This window comes from Delphinus delphis, chromosome 4, assembly GCF_949987515.2.
Source record: "Delphinus delphis chromosome 4, mDelDel1.2, whole genome shotgun sequence".
Taxonomy (NCBI): Eukaryota; Metazoa; Chordata; class Mammalia; order Artiodactyla; family Delphinidae; genus Delphinus; species Delphinus delphis.
This window is the reverse complement of record NC_082686.1, coordinates 115,158,595-115,179,627: the sequence shown is the minus strand read 5'-3', so window position 1 is coordinate 115,179,627 and position 21,033 is coordinate 115,158,595. Positions and strand designations below refer to the sequence as shown.

The window sequence follows — 21,033 nt, the reverse complement described above, 5'->3', positions numbered from 1 at the left end:
AAGAGACTTTATTTATTTATTTAGGCCACACCACACGGCATGTGGGATCTTAGCTCCCCGACCAGGGATCGAACGGCACCCCCTGCATTGGAAGATGCAGTCTTAACCACTGAACAGACAGGGAGGTCCCAATCATCTTTTAAACACAGTTCTTCCTTCCTGTGTCATTTATGTTTATTCAAGTCTTATTTGGCTGGATTTCATTGTCAAGTAATATTTTTTCAAGAGGGGCTCATGGGTATTGTCTCCCTGGAGCACTTTCATGGTTGAAAACATCTTGCTTGTTGCCTTTTACTTGAATGACGTCTTGGCTGGTACAACATACAGGAAAAAAGAACCCATTTTTTGTATTTTAAGCAAAAAGATTACAAAATTATTGGAAGGAATAAAGGGCAAACAGGCAGGGAATATTTCACTTGAGATCAGGAACAGTGAGAAATTCACCATCACTGCATGAACTTGGGGTGCTGAGCTGCCACCACCATTTCCAGAGCCAGAAGAGAAAAGCAACAGCTTTTACTTTTCTTCTACCTTCTAACCTCACACAAGTGTTTCTCATTTGCAAAAGCCAATCCAGACCTCAGCCAGCAAGGGAGTCTAAGAAATGTATTGGGTGGGCCAAAAGATTCCTTCAGTTTTTTTCCATAAGATGGCTCTAGTAGCACTTAATTGTCTTTAACTTCATTCAGAACAATTTTGTTAGATTGTATGTGACAGCTGTCATATCAGCGTGCATTAAAAAAAAGATATCAAAATTGGTGAATTTTTGTGTAACCATTTTAATATTGAAGATGGAAGAAAAAAAGAAACACTTTCAGAGCATATTATGCTTTATTATTTCAAGAAGGGTAAAAACACAACCAAAATGGAAAAAAAATTTGTGCAGTGTATGGAGAAGGTGCTGTGACTGATTGAACATGTCAAAAGTGGTTTGCAAAGTTTCGTGCTGGTGATTTCTCACTGGATGATACTCCATGGTTGGATAGACCAGTTGAAGTTGATAGCAATCAAATCGAGACATTAATTGAGAATGATCAACCTTATACCACATGAGAGATAGCCGACATACTCAAAATATCCAAATCATGCCTTGAAAATCATTTGCACCAGCTTGGTTATGTTAATCACTTTGATGTTTGGGTTCCACATAAGTTAAGTGAAAAAAACCTTCTTGACCGTATTTCCACATGCGGTTCTCTACTGAAACGTAATGAAAACATTCCGTTTTTAAAACAAATTGTGGTGGGCAATGAAAAGTGGATACTGTGCAATAACGTGGAATGGAAGAGATCATGGGGTAAGCAAAATGAACCACCACCAACCACACCAAAGGCCGGTCTTCATCCAAAGAAGGTGATGTTGTCCATATGGTGGGATTGGAAGGGAGTCCTCTATTATGAGTTCCTTCCGGAAAACCAAACAAGTAATTCCAACAAGTACTGCTCCCAGTTAGACCAACTGAAAGCAGCACTAGACGAAAAGCGTCCAGAATTAGTCAACAGAAAATGCATAATCTTCCATCAGGATAACGCAAGACCACATGTTTCTTTGATGACCAGGCAAAAACTGTTACAGCTTAGCTGGGGAAGCTCTGATTCATCCACCATATTCACCAGACATTGCACCTTCGAATTACCATTTATTTAGATCTTCACAAAATTCTCTTGATGGAAAAAAATTGAGTTCCCTGGAAGACTGTAAAAGGCACCTGGAACAGTTCTTTGCTCAAAAAGGTAAAATGTTTTTGGAAGAAGGAATTATGAAGGTGGCTGAAAAATGGCAGAAGGTAGTGGAACAAAAGGGTGAGTATGTTGTTCAATAAAGTTCTTGGTGAAAATGAAAAATGCGTCTTTCATTTTTACTTAAAAACTGAAGGGACTTTTTGGCCTGCCCAATAGTTTCTTAGCTTCTAGCCCCTGCAATACATGGATGGGCAGATATATACGTTCCTAAATATTTCAGTGTGTGTTTCCTAAAAATGAGGAATCCCCTTATGTAACCACAGGAAAATGATCACAATCAGGAAATTAACACTGATACAATACTATCTAATTTACAGATCTTCTTCAGATTTGGCAATAATCTTAATAATGTATTTTATAGCAACACATTGCATTCAGTTATCATGAATCTTCAGTATCATTTAATTTTTAATCTTTCTCAGTCTGTCCTTGTATTTCATGACTATTATATATATATATTTAAAGACAGGCCAGTTATTAAAAAAAATTTTGTCTATTTCAATTTGTCTCCTATTTTTCAAGGTTAGATTCAGGTTATGCATTTTTGGTAGGAATACCACAGAAGTAATGTATCAGGGGCACGTGATGTGGATTTGTCCATTCCTAGTGAGATTAACTTTGGTCACTCTGTTAAGTGGTGTCTGCCAGGTTTCTCTAGTGTAAAATCCTTATTTTTCTCTTTGTTAAAATTAGTGTCTTTTGGAAAGATACTTTGAGATCATATAAATAGTCTCAAATAATAGATACATTGAGACAATGTAAGTATCCTATTACTCTTCAAAGTTTTCCCCAATTGTTTTAGCATTCATTAAAATTCTTCCTTGTAACAAGTGATGTTGATGAGGAGGAGGATGATGATGATGGTTTATGGTGATTTTCTGATTTTCTAACTCCAACTTTCCTTCTATGCTTATCAATCAGCATTCTTGTGTAAATAAGACCTCTCTTTTCCTATTTATTTATTTACTTATTTATGTCAGGATGGAATAGTAGATTCCTACTTTATTCAATGGGCTAAAGTCTGTTACTATGATTGTGCATTTTGATGCTGAAATTGTTTCAGATTTGGCCAGTGGAATAACCTTCACTCAATGTCCTTTTGATGTCTCAGATTCTTTGAGCACTTCCTTGTTTCTGGCACAAGATGATCCATGCTCATTTTGTACTTTCTCTGTCTTGGTATCAACCATTTCAACAAAAAGACTTGATTTAAAGGAGGAAGATCTGGTTGTATCTAAGAAGTTTTAATTAACACCTGCTCAGGTTCATCCCAGCTTATGCTCTTTCTAGCATGTTTCCATAGTTGACATGTGGTTTCTTTTTTCATCTTGCTCATCATTGGGTGCCTCTATCTAGATACTGTCTTTGCTCTGACAGCATCAGGGAATTCCTTTCCCACCCAATAAGAGGGACTTTCCTCATGGACCACACACACAATTGGAGAGGGTTTACCTATCCGTTCAGTGAATGGTCCTTCATGTTTGCAAAAAGAATTTTCATTGTTCACACATCCATTTTTCTCCCACAATCCTCCCATTTCACCTCGTTCAGCATGGGAAGGAGTTGAGGCTATTGATTTAGTTTTATTCTCTCTGGATTTGAGAAAGTCAGTGAGAATTCTTAAGTTTATTAACATACCAGTATGACCTCTGGAAATGGGGTGTTGGTTGGGAATAGAGTTAAGAGCTAAGCCATGATGCACTTTTTCATCCCTATTCATAATCTTCTATTTCCTTCTTTGACCATGAGATTTTGAATGTTATGGCATTAAATTATTGTTTCCTATTGGTCACAGAAGAAGAAAATTCAAATTGACATATTAAAATGTTGTTGTAAAATCTACATGGAGGGCTTCCCTGGTGGCGCAGTGGTTGAGAGTCCGCCTGCCGAAGCAGGGGACACGGGTTTGTGCCCCGGTCTGGGAAGATCCCACGTGCCGCGGAGCAGCTGGGCCCGTGAGCCATGGCCGCTGAGCCTGCATGTCCGGAGCCTGTGCTCCGCAACGGGAGAGGCCACAACAGTGAGAGGCCCGTGTACCACAAAAAAAAAAAAAAAAAAAAAAAAACTACATGGAAATAACAAGAAGACACCATTGCACACCTAACAACATGGCTAAAATTTAACAGACAGATAATACCAAGTGCTGTTGTGCACATGGAATAATTAGAACACTCATATTACGTAGGTAAGTGTAAATTAGCACAACTGACACTATCTATTAAAGCTAAACATATACCTACTATGTTATCCAGAGATTCCATTCCTGGGCATAATCCAAGGGGGAAAAGTGTTATGTCCACCAAAAGGTTTTACAAGAATGTATATGGTGGCTTTATTCATAACAATTGTTAGAAACAATCCAAATGTCCTTCAACAGAAAAATGGATACATGAACTGTGGTATGTTCACACGATGGAAAACAACACAGCAATAAGAAATAGTATACTATGGCTGTATCTATCTATAGTATAGTTGTTACTGAACCAAACTTGAGCCTGCTTACTTGCTCACAGTAAAGCCCAATCTACTGACACCAGGGTATGTTGAAGGAAAGTGCAGTGTTTATTGCAGAGCACCAAGCCAGGACTCCAGGTAGTTAGTGCCCAAAAGACCCGAACTCCCTGATGGCTTTCAGGGAAAGGTTTTTAAAGACAGGGTGAAGGAGGGGGTTGTGGGTGCGTGATCAGCTTGTGGACATTCTGACTGGTTGGTGGTGAGGTAATTGGGAGTCAACATCATCAACCTTCTGATTCCAACCAGTCTGGGGTCTCTGTGCTTGTGATCAGCATACAGTTAACTTCTTCCACCTGGTGGGAGTTTCAGTATCTGCAAAATAGCTCAAAGGATATGGTATGGCTCAGGGATCAAACCCGTGCCCCCTGTGTTGGAAGTGCGGAGCCTTAACCACCGGACCGCCAGGGAATTCCCTGGCTCAGATTATTATCTATAGCCCTTGAGGAGGAACTAAATGTCCTTGACTTTGTTTAATGGCTAAACTATTATTATTTTGTCCTGCTTGATTGTTTTCCTTTGCTTCTGCATTTTCTCACTTCTCTAATTAAATTTATTCTTTGGAACTTGGAGAAGGCCTAGGTGGCTAGTTTTTCTACAAAGAGGCAGGTGGAGGACATTGCGGGGGGTGGGGGTGGTGGTCATCTGCCCTGCGAAGGCCCCATAGGGTCCTCCTGCTCAGTTACATAGATTCATGGATGAACCTCACAGATATTAAGTGAAAGAAGCCAGACACAAAAGAGTACATAATATACACTGACATTTCTATGAAGTTTAAAAACAAGTAGAGCTAATCTACGGTGCTAGAGGTTAGACTAGAGTTTTTCTTTTGGGAGAATAGGCTTGGGAGGAAGCACAAGGGAGTCTTTTGGAATGCTAGAAATGTTTTATATCTTGATATGGGTGATTATATATGGAAAAATTAATCAAAATGTGCACTTAAGATTTGATTTGTTCATGGCATTTTAAGTTAATTAAAATTAACAATTTTTCAATCGAGAAAAAAGATCCAGAAAAAGATAATTCCTGAAGATTGAAAATCAAGTGGAAGAAGTTAAATTTTTTTTTAGAAGTTAAATTTAACAATGTCAAAAAAAGTTATCTGTTCTTTATATAGTTCAAAAAATTTAATACAGAAGGGAAAATAAAACATTAAAAACTAATAGGAAATATTAGATTTCCATCTTTTTCTACCCTCTTGATTGATTTAGATATCATGAAAAGTGTATCTTCCTTGTAAATTTGAAAGAAATCACCTATAAATCACTCATAAATGTCTTTCAATGGATTTATGTCTTTGACTTTCCCAGTCTTTTTTTTTGTTTAACATCTTAGTATAGTAGTATAATTGCTTTACAATGGTGTGTTAGTTTCTGCTGTATAACAAAGTGAATCAGCTATACATAAACATATATCCCCATATCTCCACCCTCTTGCGTCTCCCTCCCACCCTCCCTATCCCACCCCTCTAGGTGGTCACAAAGCACCGAGCTGATCTCCCTGTGCTATGTGGCTGTCTATTTTACATTTGGTAGTGTATATATCCCAATGTCTTATTGTCACTGTTTTGTTTACATCTTCTGCTTCATTTTGAATTAACTTTGGTGTCTTTATTCCTAGAAATTGTTTATCTAGTTTTTTTTTTAATGAGCAGAGATGGTTTTATTATTCTCCGTATTATCTTGATTATTTTCTTGATTAAATTTGCCATAAGGGTTTTATTTGTTTGCTTGTTTCTGCCTTGGCCACAAATTCTTCAATTGTCAGTCTGGTCATTTTCCCTCTTAGATGTTTTCGAGATATTCATCTGCTTTCATTGAGCTTGCAGTCTAGTTACACAACCATTTGGTAGGGAAATGAAGAGTCCCTGGCCCCTTTAAAAAAATAACTGATAATTTTAGAAACTCTTCGAGGAGATAATTTCAAAATCCTCAGTGAGTTTTTACGTTTTATTTTAAATTTATTTTTATTTCGGGTGTCTTAAAAAATCGTTTGTGTAATCGTTTCTAATCACTTTCAGGCAATTATCTTTGCCGTGAGAAGTTCATCCTAAGTTTGATTTTATCAAACTACACTATTTCCGGGAATTTTTGTTTGTTTGTCTTACTATTCTGGTTTTGATTTTTAGCACCTGTCAGGCTGCTCGGACTTCAAGAACCACCTGCCACAACAGGCAAAGTACGAGACGATTTAAAAGCTCCCTGGAATCCGTGTTGGTCATTCCCTTCCCGACCTCTCTCTCGCGAGATTTGGAAACCGGAAGTGAATTATATTGCTGGAGTCTCAATTGCAAGAGGCGGCGTCTCAGTTAAGGTTGGCGGGATCTGAGCGATCAGTCGGGTCTTCGTTGTCCGGCCTGGGCTGGCTCTGGTTTAGGGGGTTGCGGGCAGCGCTCCCTGCCTCGGGCCGGCAGCATGCGGGTGGCTGTGGCCGGCTGCTGCCACGGCGAGCTGGACAAGATCTATGAGACGCTGGCGCTGGCGGAGCGGCGCGGCCCGGGACCGATAGACCTTCTGCTATGCTGCGGCGACTTCCAGGCTGTGCGCAACGAGGCCGACCTGCGCTGCATGGCCGTGCCGCCCAAGTACCGCCACATGCAGACCTTCTACAGGTGAGGGGCGTGGCTTGGGCCCGGGCCCCCGCGGTGCGAGGTGTGACTAGCCAGCGGTGGGGGCTGAGAACCCGGGCTGAGTTGGAATCCTGTCTGCCACTGACCGGCTGTCTCTCTTAGTTCCCGTCTTTGTTTACGCTGTGTGTCTAGGAACTGGCGCTTAGTAAATGTCACTTTTCTTCTTTCCATTCATCTGTTTTGTTTCGGAAGGGATCGCAGCCTGAGGGGAAAATCTGGAGGAAGAAACTGACAGGTTAATCTAGTTTATACTTAATCGGACTCTGGGACTACTTCATTTATTGATCTAGGAGTTTTTATTGGACGCTTGCTATGTGCTAGTCCTCATTCTAGAAACTAAGGTTGTTGCAGTGAACTGACAAAAGTTTTTGACCTCATTGAATATACGTTGGCTTGAACCCAAGGTGGCGGCCCTTAATCATTCTTAAGGACAAGGATGGACAATTCGTTTAGAAAGGGCTTAACTTTTTATGATGAGCTCAAGTTTTTTTACTTCGGACCTTATTTTGCTTTTCTGCTATGCTTAGTAGTACAGGCATGCCCAGCTTTTCTCTATGTCTCATTTCTGCTATGCCAATTGACAACTTTACCCTTATGTTCTAGGTATTACTCTGGAGAGAAAAAGGCCCCAGTTCTCACAATTTTCATCGGGGGTAACCATGAAGCCTCAAATCATTTGCAAGAGTTACCCTATGGTGGCTGGGTAGCACCAAACATTTATTATTTAGGTATGTGTTCGTGGGTAATTTCTTGGTCTGATGGCATGGAAGAGCCTGTCAGGATTTGTTTATCAGTTGATCAGCATCTTGAAATGTATGGTGTTTTGGGAATGTCTCTTGATTTAAATAATCATGAAAATTTAATTAAAATAATTCATTTAAGTAGGTAATCATGAAAATATGTCCATGCATCATCTAGTGCTTTAAGCAATACTTAATATAACTGCAAAGAGTTTCTGTACGATTTGCAATCCCTTAATTTTTTTCTTACTCTTCTTATTAAATTTAAAAAAATGAACTTTTTATAATGGAAATATTTAAACATACACAAAAGTAGAGAATAGTATAATGAATCTCTGTACCTATTAAACAGCTTTAACAACAATTATTGTTCTGCCATCCTTCTTTCAACCCACTCCCTGCCTAAACTCGTTTGTGGGAGGAGGTGACAGGAGTATTTTATCTATTTATTTTTTAATATTTTATTTATTTATTTATTTATTTGGCTGTGTTAGGTCTTTAGTTGTCGCATGTGGGATCTTCCTTGCAGCGCGGGATCTTCCTCGTGGTGGGCAGGCTTCTCTCTAGTTGTGGCGCCTGGGCGCTCTGGAACTCCAGAGTGTGCTGGCTCAGTAGTTGCGGCATGAGGGCTCTAGGGCCTTAGGGGCATGTGGGATCTTAGTTCCCTGACCAGGGCTCAATCCCATGTCCCCTGCATTGGAAGGTGGATTCTTAACCACTGGACCGCCAGGGAAGTCCCAACTGGAGTATTTTAAAGCAAACCTCAGCCATCGGATTATTTCACCTGTAAATACTTTAGCATGTGTTTTTAAGTGATGAGGATTTAAAAAAATACCACAACTACAGTACCATGATTATACCTATTACCTATCATTATCTGTTGCCTAGTTCATGTTCAGATTTCCCTGATTATCACAAAGATGTCTGTTTTACAGTTGACTTGTTCAAATAGGATCCAAACAAGGTCCACACTTTCATTTGATGGTCATGATTCTGAAGTCTCTTAGACTATAACTGTCTCTTTTCGCACTCTCTTCTCCCCCAAACCCCCATGCTGTTTATTTGTTGAAGAATATGGGAAATTTATCTGGCAGAATTTCCCACATTCTGGGTTTAGCTGATTGGATTTCCTTGGGTTGTTTAACGTGTTCCTTTTATCCTCTGTGTTGCTTATAATCTGCATTTAGATTTATAGACCTGATTAGGTTCAGGTTCAGTTTTAGTCCTTTTAAACTATACAGTCCTTTCATCTCTTTATTTAGATGTTTATAGGTGTTTCTAGTGATGACATTATAACTTCAGAAATTTAATTTCTCTATGTCATTACTGATGGATCAACTTTTGACAACTGTAGTATTGTGAGAAGGTGAAATTGTCTGAAGATGATCAATCAAATGAAATAGAGAAACTGCAGGTTTCTATATTCTGTAAGTCAAAGGTATATGTTATATATACCTTATATATAACATATAAATCCATCATAGGACATTTTCCCCTATTTCCCCCGCCCCATCCCCACATTCCTTTAGGTACCAAATTTATGTATGTCTGTTTCCCTCTTCACACTCCCTGTCTCATTTGTTCCTTCTTTTCTGCTCAGTCTCTTGCCTCCGTAGTCTGTCTCCCTACTCTATGTTATATATTGTTGGCATATTTTCTATGTAAAAGAGTAACCTCATCATGACACTTAATTTTCAAATAATTTTAAGACTGCATGATATTCTAGGCCTCTAAACTGTTCATTCAGTTAGTAAAGATTGCTTTAAAAAAATGATTGCTTTTGCCTACAGTAATTTTATTTAACTATGTAATTTTTCAGGCTTGGCAGGTGTAGTAAAATACCGAGGTGTAAGGATTGGTGGAATCTCTGGTATCTTTAAATCTCATGACTATCGAAAAGGTATTGTTATGCTTTTTTTTTTTTACATTTTATTACATTCTTTTTTTCTTTTTTTAATTGGAGTACAGTTGATTTACAATGTGGTGTTAATTTCAGGTATACAGCAAAGTGAGTATTGTTATTCTGAGAATTGTTTTTAAACTTAGAACTTCCATGCCCCATAGTAACTTAAGCATAATATACAGTTTGACTTTTTCATTGGATTTCTCCTATGAACTGATTAATTTATTCTTAAATTTATATTATAAAATATTTTATAAATATGAAAAAATAGAGAACACTAGAACGTATTTTCTGTGTATACACCATCTAGTTTTATTTGGTATTTTGCCACTTTTAGTTTTGATTTTTAAGAAATAAAAGAGTACAGATACAATCGAAGTTCATTGTTTATCTGTCCTCAGTCCCGTCTCCCTCCTTTTATTCCTCCCTTACCTCACCAGGCAGTCACTATTCTGAATTTGGTGTTTATCATTCACTTGATTATTCTATATCATTACCATATCAGTAACAGCTTTAAACAGTGTATTATATAGCATGTTTTAAACTTCATATAAGTGTATCATTTTACATGTATCTTTCTGCAACTTGCTTCTTTGTTTAATATGTTTTTTAAATCCATGTTGATACATGTAACTCTGTCATTTAAATTTGTGAATAGTATTCCATTGTATAAATATACCACACTGTATCTGAATGAATTATATCTTGATTTTAAAGTTAAAGGAATAGCTTGGATCCACATTGATTTTAAAATTTCATGAATTAAGTTGACAGCTAAAACTTACATCCTCAGTGTAACTGTTAAATCACAAGTCTGTTCCTTAGCAGCCCTGTTCCCCATGATTCTGAACTATTGTGATGGGTCTGCAAAAATAGGCCATCTTCTACATGGCAGGTGTGGGCACAAATTGGAACCACTCTTTGGAGGAAAATTAGTAACATCTGTGGAAATTATAGAAGTATTCTTACTCAGGAGTTCTACTTCCAGGAATATATCTACAGATATATTCCACAAGTGCAAAATGATATAAACAAATGTATTTCAGCCTTGTTTGTAATAGCAAAAGATAGGAACTAGTTAAATGTGTCATGATATAACTATACAGTGCAATGCTATGAAGTTAAAAAGAAGGAAAAAAGAAACAGCTCTATGTGTGACTAATATGAAAAGAACTCCAAAATAAAGTGAAAAAAACAAGGCACAGAACGTGTATAAATTATACTGCCACTTGTATAGAAAGAAAAGGGAGGATAAAGAAATATGTATATTATATGCATAGATGACATCCCTGGAATAAAATACTGAAACCTGATTAACACTGGTTCCCTGTAGGTAGGGTTACTGATAGATGGGGGAAGGAATAGGAGAACCCTGTCAGCTTGTTTTAGCAGCTTGATTGACGTAAAATTTATGTACCATTGTAAGTACACAATTCAGTGATTTTAGTAAATTGTAGAGTTACGCAGCCTTTAGCACCATCTGGATTTAGAACATCTCTATCATGCCTAAAAGTTTTGTGCCAAACTTAATCCCTGCTCCCATGCCAGCCCTAGGTACCCAGTAGGGTCTACCCTCCAGGAGGAATACTTTTTACCCTATGCCTTTCTTTTTTTTCTTTATTTTATTGAAGTATAGTTGATTTACAATATTGTGTTAATTTCTGCCGTACAGCAAAGTGATTCAGTTACACATATATATGCATTCTTTTTCATATTCTTCTCTATTATGGTTTATCACAGGATATTGAATATAATTCTCTGTGCCATACAGTAGGACCTTGTTGTTTATCCATTCTGTATGTAATAATTTGCATCCGCTAACCCCAAACTCCCAATCCATCCTTCCCTCACCCCCGCTCCCCCTTACCCTATGCCTTTCTGATGGTATCTTTTAAATCTTAAACTATGTGACTAAACAATGTATTCCAAAATTAAATATAATTTAATTTAAAAAATCATAAGCCTCCCACTTATTTAGATTTATAGTTGGTGATCAGTTATTAGAAAATACCAGCACTTTGAGTGTTTTTTTAATAAAATTTTCAAGAACCAAAAGCATTGATGACAAGCATCAGTTTTGGAGAAGTGTACGTATGTATTTATACTTGCAGTATTTAAGGGAGTTGATAATAGCTTATTTCTCTTCTTCAATTTAAGGTCATTTTGAGTGCCCCCCCTATAATGCAGCTACAATAAGGAGCATCTATCATGTGAGAAATATTGAAGTCTACAAATTAAAACAGGTATGTAAAAAGTACATTACGGCAGACTTGAAAAAATGGTAAACTAATTCTCTACCAGAATGTATTTTGACCTGCTACTTCCAAGAAGAGCTCAATTCTGTATTTCCACAATTTGGATCTTGAGTTGTTTTTAGGAGGTTCACAGATGAACATTTTTTAGATTTTAATGGCTATACATTTATTTTAGTGATTAATAATAAAATAAAATATTTGATCCATGACTTCAGCTACTATTCCTTAGGGTAAGGCTGAAGAATATATATTGGAATAAAGTGATACTTGAAAGAAAGTGTTAAATATTTTATTTTAAATAATGATATTAAATAGAAAATAATAGTGAAGATGATATGGGAAAATTGTGAAGGTGATAACCGAAACACTGGCTCAACCGGAGAGTAAATGAAACTAGGTTTTTGTTTGTGAACCCATTAAATGTCTGACACCGGGCTAAGCAGCTTTCATCCGTGATAGTTCATATAACTGTCACTCAAATTCTGTCATGCAGCGTGTCCAACTTTGTCACACTAAGGGAGAGAGGCCAAAGGCTCAGATAGATAAAGTAACCTGCCCGGACTTCCCACACAGTTAAGAGCCTGCCAGAGCCCCCAGGCTGGTAGAGCCTGCCAGACTGAACTCAGGCCCTTCCCATCATAAATACAGCCTCGACTGGAACATAAAGATGTTTACAGGTATGCCCCATTCATAACAGTTACTTACCTTTTACTTTTTACTTTTACTCATCTAAATCCTACTGGTCCTTGGAGACCCAGCTTAGATTTCACTTCCCAACCAGTGTTCTAGTTTGAAGTCCTCACCCTTCTCTGAATTTTTGTAGCACTTATTGCCCATACCAGCTTTGCAGTGGTTAATCATGTCATCTTACCTTTTGTATTTTCTTGAACACTTACTTAAATTATTTTAATTTAGTTGTCCAAGTATTTGCTTTGGATTACTTGACAGTATGGAGTATATTTTGTGTTCTCCCCAAGAAGACACCAGCTACCTTAAATACCTCTAATATAATTTTTGTAGTAAACAGAGAGGTTTTTTTGGTGTTTACTATGTGAGTCCATCAGAAAAAAAAAAAAGGTTTACTGTAGGTTAGGTTTACTGTATCATTTACAGTACAAGTCTCATGAAATCTGGACATTGATCTTAAAACAGTAGTTTCTTTACTAAAAGGGAAAAGAACAGTGCATGTTGTAGATTTTGGAAACCCAGTGCTAAAGACCTTAGCTGATTGGCAATCTAATCAAAGTGTGTCTCTATTGAACTGCCTTGCCACGGAAAATAAAGGTGATTTGTCAGGCAGAGAGAAAGGTGTTTCTCTTTGCCTCGATGAGTGAGTAGCTCAGTATTTCTGTGACTTCCTTAAATAAAGTGTTCTTAGAATGAATTACACAGAAATCTACAGATCTCCGTGGGTAAATGGTTGTGTGGCGGTGGAGAGAAGGGAGGGGATTGCTTTTGGTTAATCTGTTTCTAAGAGCTTTCTTTCTTTTCTTTGTCTGTTAAAGCTGAAGCAGCCTATGGACATATTCTTATCTCATGATTGGCCGAGAAGTATATATCATTATGGAAATAAGAAGCAACTTCTTAAGACTAAATCTTTTTTCCGACAAGAAGTGGAAAATAACACATTGGGAAGTCCCGCTGCCTCAGAACTTTTAGAGCACTTAAAACCTACTTACTGGTTTTCTGCACACCTGCATGTGAAGTTTGCAGCCTTGATGCAGCATCAGGTAGAAAACAAAATGCTTATTCTTTGAATTAACAAGCAATTATTGAACATCTACGGGCTAGGCCCTATGGGCATAGTTGGAAAGTTAGAGAAAGAGATCAAAGGTGACTTTCCTTTTGTGAATAACTCAGTATCCAGTGGGGAGAAGGGACAAGCAAGCAATTATAAAATAGTGTAATAAGTTTGTGACAAAAAGTGCTTAGGATACTGTGGGAACACCTAAGCCAGGCCATGGTGAAAGGGGATGTGGACAGAGAGATGAAGGGATAGAGAAGGTTTTCTAAAGGAGTTGATGGTGCCAGGAAGAAGCAGATTATCAGGGTAATCTAGGCCCAGGGACCGATGTGTGCACAGGCTGGAAGGTCTGAGAGCGTGGTGCCTTTGGGGAAGTGCAGCTGGTCCCTGGGGCTGAGGCACAGGGAGAGATGAAGCTGGAGCGAGATCATAGCTGCCTTCTGGGATATGCTCTGGAGTTTGGGTTTTAACCAGGAGGTAATGGGGAAGGTTGGGGGTCATGAAGTCAGAGTTTCATTTCAGAAGGATTAGATTGGCAGCAGTTTTGTGTGTGGATTGGAGTAATGTTAAATGGGAGGCAGAGGAGGCAAAAGATGAGGTTCTAACCTAAGGCAAAGAGGGAACACAGAGAATGAAGCTGGTTCCAGAGAGATTTTGGAAGCAGAATCATCAGGATTTAGTGACAGAGGGAGGAGTGAATCTAGAATGACTCCCAGAGTTTTCCTTTGGTAATTGCATGGGGATGGTGCTTGATGCAAAGTAGAAAATAAATACCTACTTAGAGTTAGGCTTTAATGGAACTATGCAGTTCTTCCTTTCACCTCTGATTCTGGTTGAATTCTGACTTTCCCATAAAGTATCCCATAGGAAATACGTTTAGAAAATGCTGGGTTAACAAAGTTTGGGATTTCTTCCCAGAGGCTTGTGTAGAATTTCTGAGAGTCCAGTGTGCTAATGGGTATTACCTTTCTCTGAGATGGCGGAGAGGTTGTGCAGCGCTTCCTGAACTTACCTGACCAAACCCTTTTCTGCGGTAGAGGTACACTTCGGTGATGCTCTTCGCACACGGTCCGGAAGATTCTGTCTGAAAACATTCCTGTGGGCCCTCTCTGTTGTGGGCTTATTCTTACTCCCCAGCTTCACTGGGAGAAGAAGGCGAGGTTACTCTTGCATTTTCCTTTGGGCTGTTGCCAGCGTGATTATCCTCTTCTCACGTCCAAGTCTTCTGTTTCTGTCAGTCACCTTTCCCACATCTGTGTTACTCTCCTCTGTCTCTTGGGGCTCATGATGCTCTTGGATTGCTACTGAAGCACCTAATTTGCTACTTTTCCCTGATTCTGTCTTCTGTTGTCAACCGTGGGGACTTGTGTCTCTGAATTAATATGTTTGATCCCTTTCTGTTGCTCCTCAACTGCCTCTGACTTCACCGGTATTCTGTCTGAGCCCTTTTACTAACACCAAAGGTCATCTTTCCTCAGAACTGCCCTGCTGCCAGGATCTGCCCATGATCTCTGTGCATCCCACCTCTCAGTCCCTCCCCACCACTGAATTGAAACCTGGTCCTCAGCAGGGTGTCCCATCACTTGCTTCCTTGTCTTTCTTTCTCCATGTGCCTTGCTGTTTTTTTTTTTGTTTGTTTTGTTTTGGTTTTTTTGCGGTACGCGGGCCTCTCACTGCTGTGGCCTCTCCCATTGCGGAGCACAGGCTCCGGACGCGCAGGCTCAGCGGCCATGGCTCACGGGCCCAGCCGCTCCGCGCCATGTGGGATCTTCCCGGACCGGGGCACGAACCCGCGTCCCCTGCATCGGCAGGCGGACTCTCAATCACTGCGCCACCAGGGAAGCCCTGCCTTGCTGTTTTTAGTGAGTCACTTTTTACTTCTTCCAGTGTGACCTTCATGTTTGTGATCCTCCCATGTTTCTTTCTGCTGGTTCACTTTTTAAAAAAGAACTTTATTGGAGTATAATTTCCATATCAAAAAATTCACCTGCTTTAAGTGTAGAATTCAGTGATTTTTAGTAAATTTCCAGAGTTGTGCAAACATCATATAATCCCGTTCTAGAACATTGCCATCACCCCAAAAGATCCTTTGTGCCTCTTTGCTGTCAGTCTTTGTTCTGTCAACATTCAGCCCCAGGCAACCACTAATCTGTCTTGTCTCTATGGATTTGCCTTTTCTGAACATTTTATATAAGTGGAATCACAAAATACATAGTCTTTGGTAACTGGTTTCTTTCCTTTACTTGCTTTTGAGGCTCATTCTTGTTGTCGCATGTGTCAGCGTTTCTTTCATTTTTATTGGTGAATAGTGTTTCATCCTATGGAGTATGTATGTATATATATATATAGATATATCTATATCTATATCTATATCTATATATATATATATATCTACTTTGGTGTTGTATCTAAGAATCTTTGCCTAACCCAGGGTTACAAAGATTTTCTCCTATGAATTCTTCTACGAGTTGTATAGTTTTAGCTCTGCCAATTTACTTTTAAGCTCTTCCGTTGTCTGATCTTTAACCTTTGTGTTATATGCTTTGGTTTATGTGTGTTATTTGCTTTGATTTAACATTATCATTACCACCATTTCTTTCTGCTTTGACTATTGTAAGGAAATTGAAGCCCAGGCCCAGAGAGTGTAAGTGCCTTGCTTGTCATTGCACAAGGGGGTATAGAGCTAACTTGTTTTGGAAAAGTAACCATTGTTCCTTTGACACACAACTTAGGGGATTGGGTAATGAAGATTATTTCCATCCTTTTCAATGTCTGAATTGCTTGTGATGTTTTAACGTTCTTTCTTAAATCATGGTTCCTATTGTCTAGGCCAAGGATAAAGGACAGTCAGCCAAAGCAACCAGATTTCTAGCCCTGGACAAATGCTTACCACACAGAGACTTTCTTCAGGTAAAAAGAAAATGAAATAACTTTGCAATATAGTTTTACTCTTCCAGTGATTAAAAAAAATTGTCTCCTTGCAGAAATTATCGGTGCTGTTTGTAATCTATGTGTTCTGAGATTTCTTTGGGAATGTTTAAGTTACATTCATGTTTGTAAGCTACTAAATTAAATTCCTTTCAAACTTTACTGTTATATTGACATTCTTAGAATATTAAAAATAGATATGTACTTCTTAAAATCACCAATTTCTTCTTGTAGGTAATAGAAATAGAACACGACCCCAGTGCTCCTGATTACTTGGAGTATGATACCGAATGGCTCGCCATTCTCAGGGCTACTAATGATCTTATGAATGTGACTGAGCGCCTATGGAATATGCCTGAAAATAATGGCCTGCATACGAGGTGAGTCTGACCTTCTTTAGGATTTTCCCTCTCCATTGTATGCACAGTTTCTGTCCCCTCCACCTTCTTATTTTTTTAAATCAAGGGAGTTATTGCTACAATTCAGAGTTTATTGACTGGTATGAAAATTGCAAGTTTTCCGTCCGAGAGATCCAAGAAAATAGACTGCTGAGCGCCAACCCAAAGAAGTGTATAAGTGCAGCAAACTATAAGCGCATAAGCGCATGAAACCTTAAGACCGTGGAGATTTGGTTCACACATTAAAATAATTTGTACTTGTTTTAGGGAGTGAGTTAAGGACAGCTTTTTCTAAGAATTGTTTTAATCTCAAAATGGTCCTTTGCTAAGTTAACTATAATTTTATGAAGTGGAATTCTGAAATGTGGTTTATTTTTGAATGCACCTGCCGTCCATAGTTGGAGCTCATCATGTGTTGTCCAAGGCTGATAAAATATAAAAAGCTATTGTTTTGGACTTTTCTAGGTGGGATTACAGTGCAACAAAAGAAGCTATGAACGAAGTATTGGAAAAATTGAATCATGACCTCAAAGTTCCATGTAACTTTAGTGTAACGGCTGCTTGTTATGACCCTAGCAAGCCACAGACACAAATGCAGTTGGTTCATAGGATCAATCCTCAGACTACTGAATTTTGTGCCCAACTTGGCATCACTGACATTAACATCAGGCTTCAGAAGGCCAAGGAAGAACAGCACTTGTGTGGTGACTATGAAGAGCAGGATGACGTGCAGAGTAATGACTCTGGAGAAGACCCTAGTGAGTATAACACAGACACATCTGCCCTGTCCTCTATTAATCCAGACGAAATAATGTTAGATGAAGAAGAGGAATATGATGATAGTATTGTAAGCGCACACAGTGACGTGAATACACCATCTGTAGAACCATCTTCTGATCAAGCTTCTGACTTTTCTGCAAGCTTCTCTGACATCAGGATCTTGCCAGGTTCCATGACTGTATCTTCTGATGATACATCCGGTTCCCCAGTTGGCAAGGAGGGGAATCGCGGTGACCCTGTGGAGTTGGGGGATGGAAAGGACTTAACCAATGTGCCGTTGAAGAGGCTGAGTGATGAACATGAACCTGAACAAAGAAAGAAAATCAAGAGGAGGAATCAAGCCATCTATGCTGCAGTGGATAATGATGATACAGCCTAAGACAATTTACTTGTTTTAGTGTTATATGTAGATATGTGATTTTTGAGACTATATTTTTAGAGCTGGATCTTTGACTCAAGACTTAACTTTGTAATAATGAAGTTACATAAATTTTAGTTAGGTATCGACTTTATCTTTAGGCCTTTGTATGTTTCAGATAAAAAAAAATTAAACTTTCATATATTTACTTGATTGAGTACCCCTTTTTCTGAGAACATATATTATTCACTTTCAGTTTTTTCAGCAAGCACTTACTGAACACCTACTTTGTACCAGGCACTCTTCCATAAGATGGCACTACAAAGATGAGTAAGACAGGGGTTTTTACCTTCATAGAGTTACTATCACTGTAAATATTTTGGTGTATAAAATATGGCATATTTTGTTTTACAGTTAATTCATTATTGTATATATACTTATATATGCTCCCTTTTCATTTATTATAAATATTTTCTCTGGTCAGCTCTTAATGTCTATCGAATATAATTGAAGCTGAAGAGGGTAGATAAGATTTCAGGAAATAAGTACTAAACATTGGCAAACATAAAATCTTATACTTAGTTGATGAGATTAATATAACCCTGCTGACTTTTACATATTATATTTTAGTTTTAGCTTTAATTTTAATGTGACTATACAGGTCATGTGGGGCACAGTTCAGCTTAGTATTAATTACTAGCAGGGAATAAAATAGATAACCAACAGGGACCTAGTGTATAGCACAGGGAACTATACTCAGTATTTTGTAATAACCTATAAGGGAAAAGAATTATCCTAGTAGAGATGGAAAGTGAAAGTAATTTCTGTAGAAGGAATAGTGTTATCGAGGGACTACTGGTTCAGATGGTTTCAGGAGAAACTACCAAACCTTTTAAAGGTAACCACTAATATTATGCAAAGTGTTCCAAAATACAGAAAATGAAGGAAAGCTCAGTTTCTTTTCATGACGCTAATATAACATTGATACCTAAATCTGACAAAGATTGCGCAAAGAAACCACAAACCAGTCTCACATATGAATATTGAGTCCCAATTGAAGTCCTAAATAAAATATTAGCAAACAGAATCTATAGCACATTTTAAGATACAGCATGACTGATACAAAGATAGTTCAATATTAGGAAGTCTGTTCATATAATTCACCCAGTAATAGATCTAAGGACAAACAATGCAACACCCATTTCTGATTTTTTTTGAAAAGTAAAATCTAGCATCTTGTTTAAAAGGGAAATACTATAAGCATTCCCATCAAAGGAAAGTGAGAGCAAAATCAAGGAACAAGATACCCACTACCTCCTTTATATTTTAATATTGGTGAAAACAATGAGGGGAATCAGAATTGTAAAGGCAGAAGCATCTTTATACAGATGACCTGAATGTTTCGTTGGAAAACACCAGAATATTAAAACTAAAACTAAGATACCACTAAAGTAATAGGTAAATAAAGTAATACAGCAAAGTAATGTTATGAACTGAACATACAAATCAATAGTTTTCACATACACAATTACTAGTGAGTGGCATGATATAAGCAAAACAACAAAAATACTTAATGAGAAATGCATAGAACCTGTAATGAAAACCTTAAAATGCACCCGAAAAATGCAAAAGTAAACCTGAGCTAATAGAAAATCATCTCTTATTCCTGGATAGATAAACTCAACATTTTAAAGATGCCAGTTCTCAAGTTAACATATAAATTTAACATCCTAATCAGAATATCAACACATGTTTTTTGTTTGTCTTTCTGGAGCTAGACAAGTTGATTTTAATGCTTGTGGATAAATAAGTTAGAACAGACAGGAAAATCCCCTGCAAAGAGTAATGGACATATGCTGGGCATAACAGCTATTAAAATGTAATACAAAGCCTCTACAGTAATTAAAACAACATAGTACTGGTTCATTAGAGGACAGGCCAATGGAACAGAAAGACAAGAAATAGGCCCAAACATATATAAGAGTTTAGTATAGTATTTAAGTGACATCTCAAATCACTGAGGAAAAAGATGACATTTTAAATAAATAGGATTGGGCCTTGGGAAAGAAACTTTTTTTTAAATACCAAAATTAACTCCAAATAGATCAGAGATATACATGTGAAGAATGAAACCATATAAATACCAGATGAAAACATGGGTAAATTTCCTTTTAATCTGGAACTGAGGAAAGCCTTTGTAACTGTATCTCAGAATCCAGACACAGTAAAAGACTGACACATTTTTTTGTTTTTTGTTTTTTGTTTTTTTGCGGTACGCGGGCCACTCACTGTTGTGGCCTCTCCCGTTGCGGAGCACAGGCTCCGGACGCGCAGGCTCAGCGGCCATGGCTCACGGGCCTAGCCGCTCCGCGGCATGTGGGATCTTCCCGGACCGGGGCACGAACCTGTGTCCCCTGCATCGGCAGGTGGACTCTCAACCACTGCGCCACCAGGGAAGCCCAAGACTGACACATTTTGACTATATGCAAAAATAGATAACTTTTGCACGGCAAACAAAACAAAACACCATAAACAATATTAAAAGATAAATGACAAACTGGAAGAATGTATTTGCAACTCATATCACAGACTCATCCTTCCAAAATATAAAGAACTCTTTATATAGACTCAGTAATTAAACTTGTAGGAATAGGTCTTAAAGATACATCTCCAAAATAAAAGAAAGCATAAGCACAAGAGTATTCATTGTGGCATTATTTGTAATAACGAACCATTGGAAACAGTCTAAACGTTCACCAGGAGAAGATTGGTTGAACAAATACCCGGTGGAGTAACACACAGCTTTAAAAAAGAATGTGGGTTGCGGGGGGGCTTCCCTGGTGGTGCAGTGGTTGAGAGTCCGCCTGCTGATGCAGGGGACATGGGTTCGTGCCCCGTCCGGGAAGATGCCACATGCCGCGGAGCGGCTAGGCCCGTGAGCCATGGCCGCTGAGCCTGCGTGTCCGGAGCCTGTGCTCTGCAACGGGAGAGGCCACAACAGTGAGAGGCCCACGTACTGCAAAAAAAAAAAAAAAAAAAAAAAGA

At 38.4% G+C, this 21,033-nt stretch overlaps 1 protein-coding gene across 1 annotated transcript; it reads left to right on the top strand.

Moving 5' to 3' along the window:
* Window positions 1–6,544: 6,544 nt before the first annotated feature.
* On the top strand, window positions 6,545–18,196 carry DBR1 (debranching RNA lariats 1). The gene is made up of 8 exons (XM_060010052.1): window positions 6,545–6,864; window positions 7,486–7,610; window positions 9,442–9,522; window positions 11,683–11,768; window positions 13,286–13,510; window positions 16,354–16,434; window positions 16,687–16,832; window positions 17,316–18,196. Exons 1-8 carry the CDS (start codon window positions 6,668–6,670, stop codon window positions 18,007–18,009), a joined length of 1,635 nt encoding a protein of 544 aa, XP_059866035.1. The 5' UTR covers window positions 6,545–6,667; the 3' UTR covers window positions 18,010–18,196.
* Window positions 18,197–21,033: the final 2,837 nt, after the last annotated feature.

What these genes read in the sequence shown, in the direction of transcription:
- DBR1 (XM_060010052.1), top strand. Translation starts at nt 6,668, where the DNA reads ATGCGGGTGGCTGTGGCCGGCTGCTGCCACGGCGAGCTGGACAAGATC. An exon ending in AAGTCTACAAATTAAAACAG is followed by an intron (nt 11,769 to 13,285) that starts GTATGTAAAAAG and finishes TGTCTGTTAAAG; the next exon opens with CTGAAGCAGCCTATGGACAT. An exon ending in CACACAGAGACTTTCTTCAG is followed by an intron (nt 16,435 to 16,686) that starts GTAAAAAGAAAA and finishes TTCTTCTTGTAG; the next exon opens with GTAATAGAAATAGAACACGA.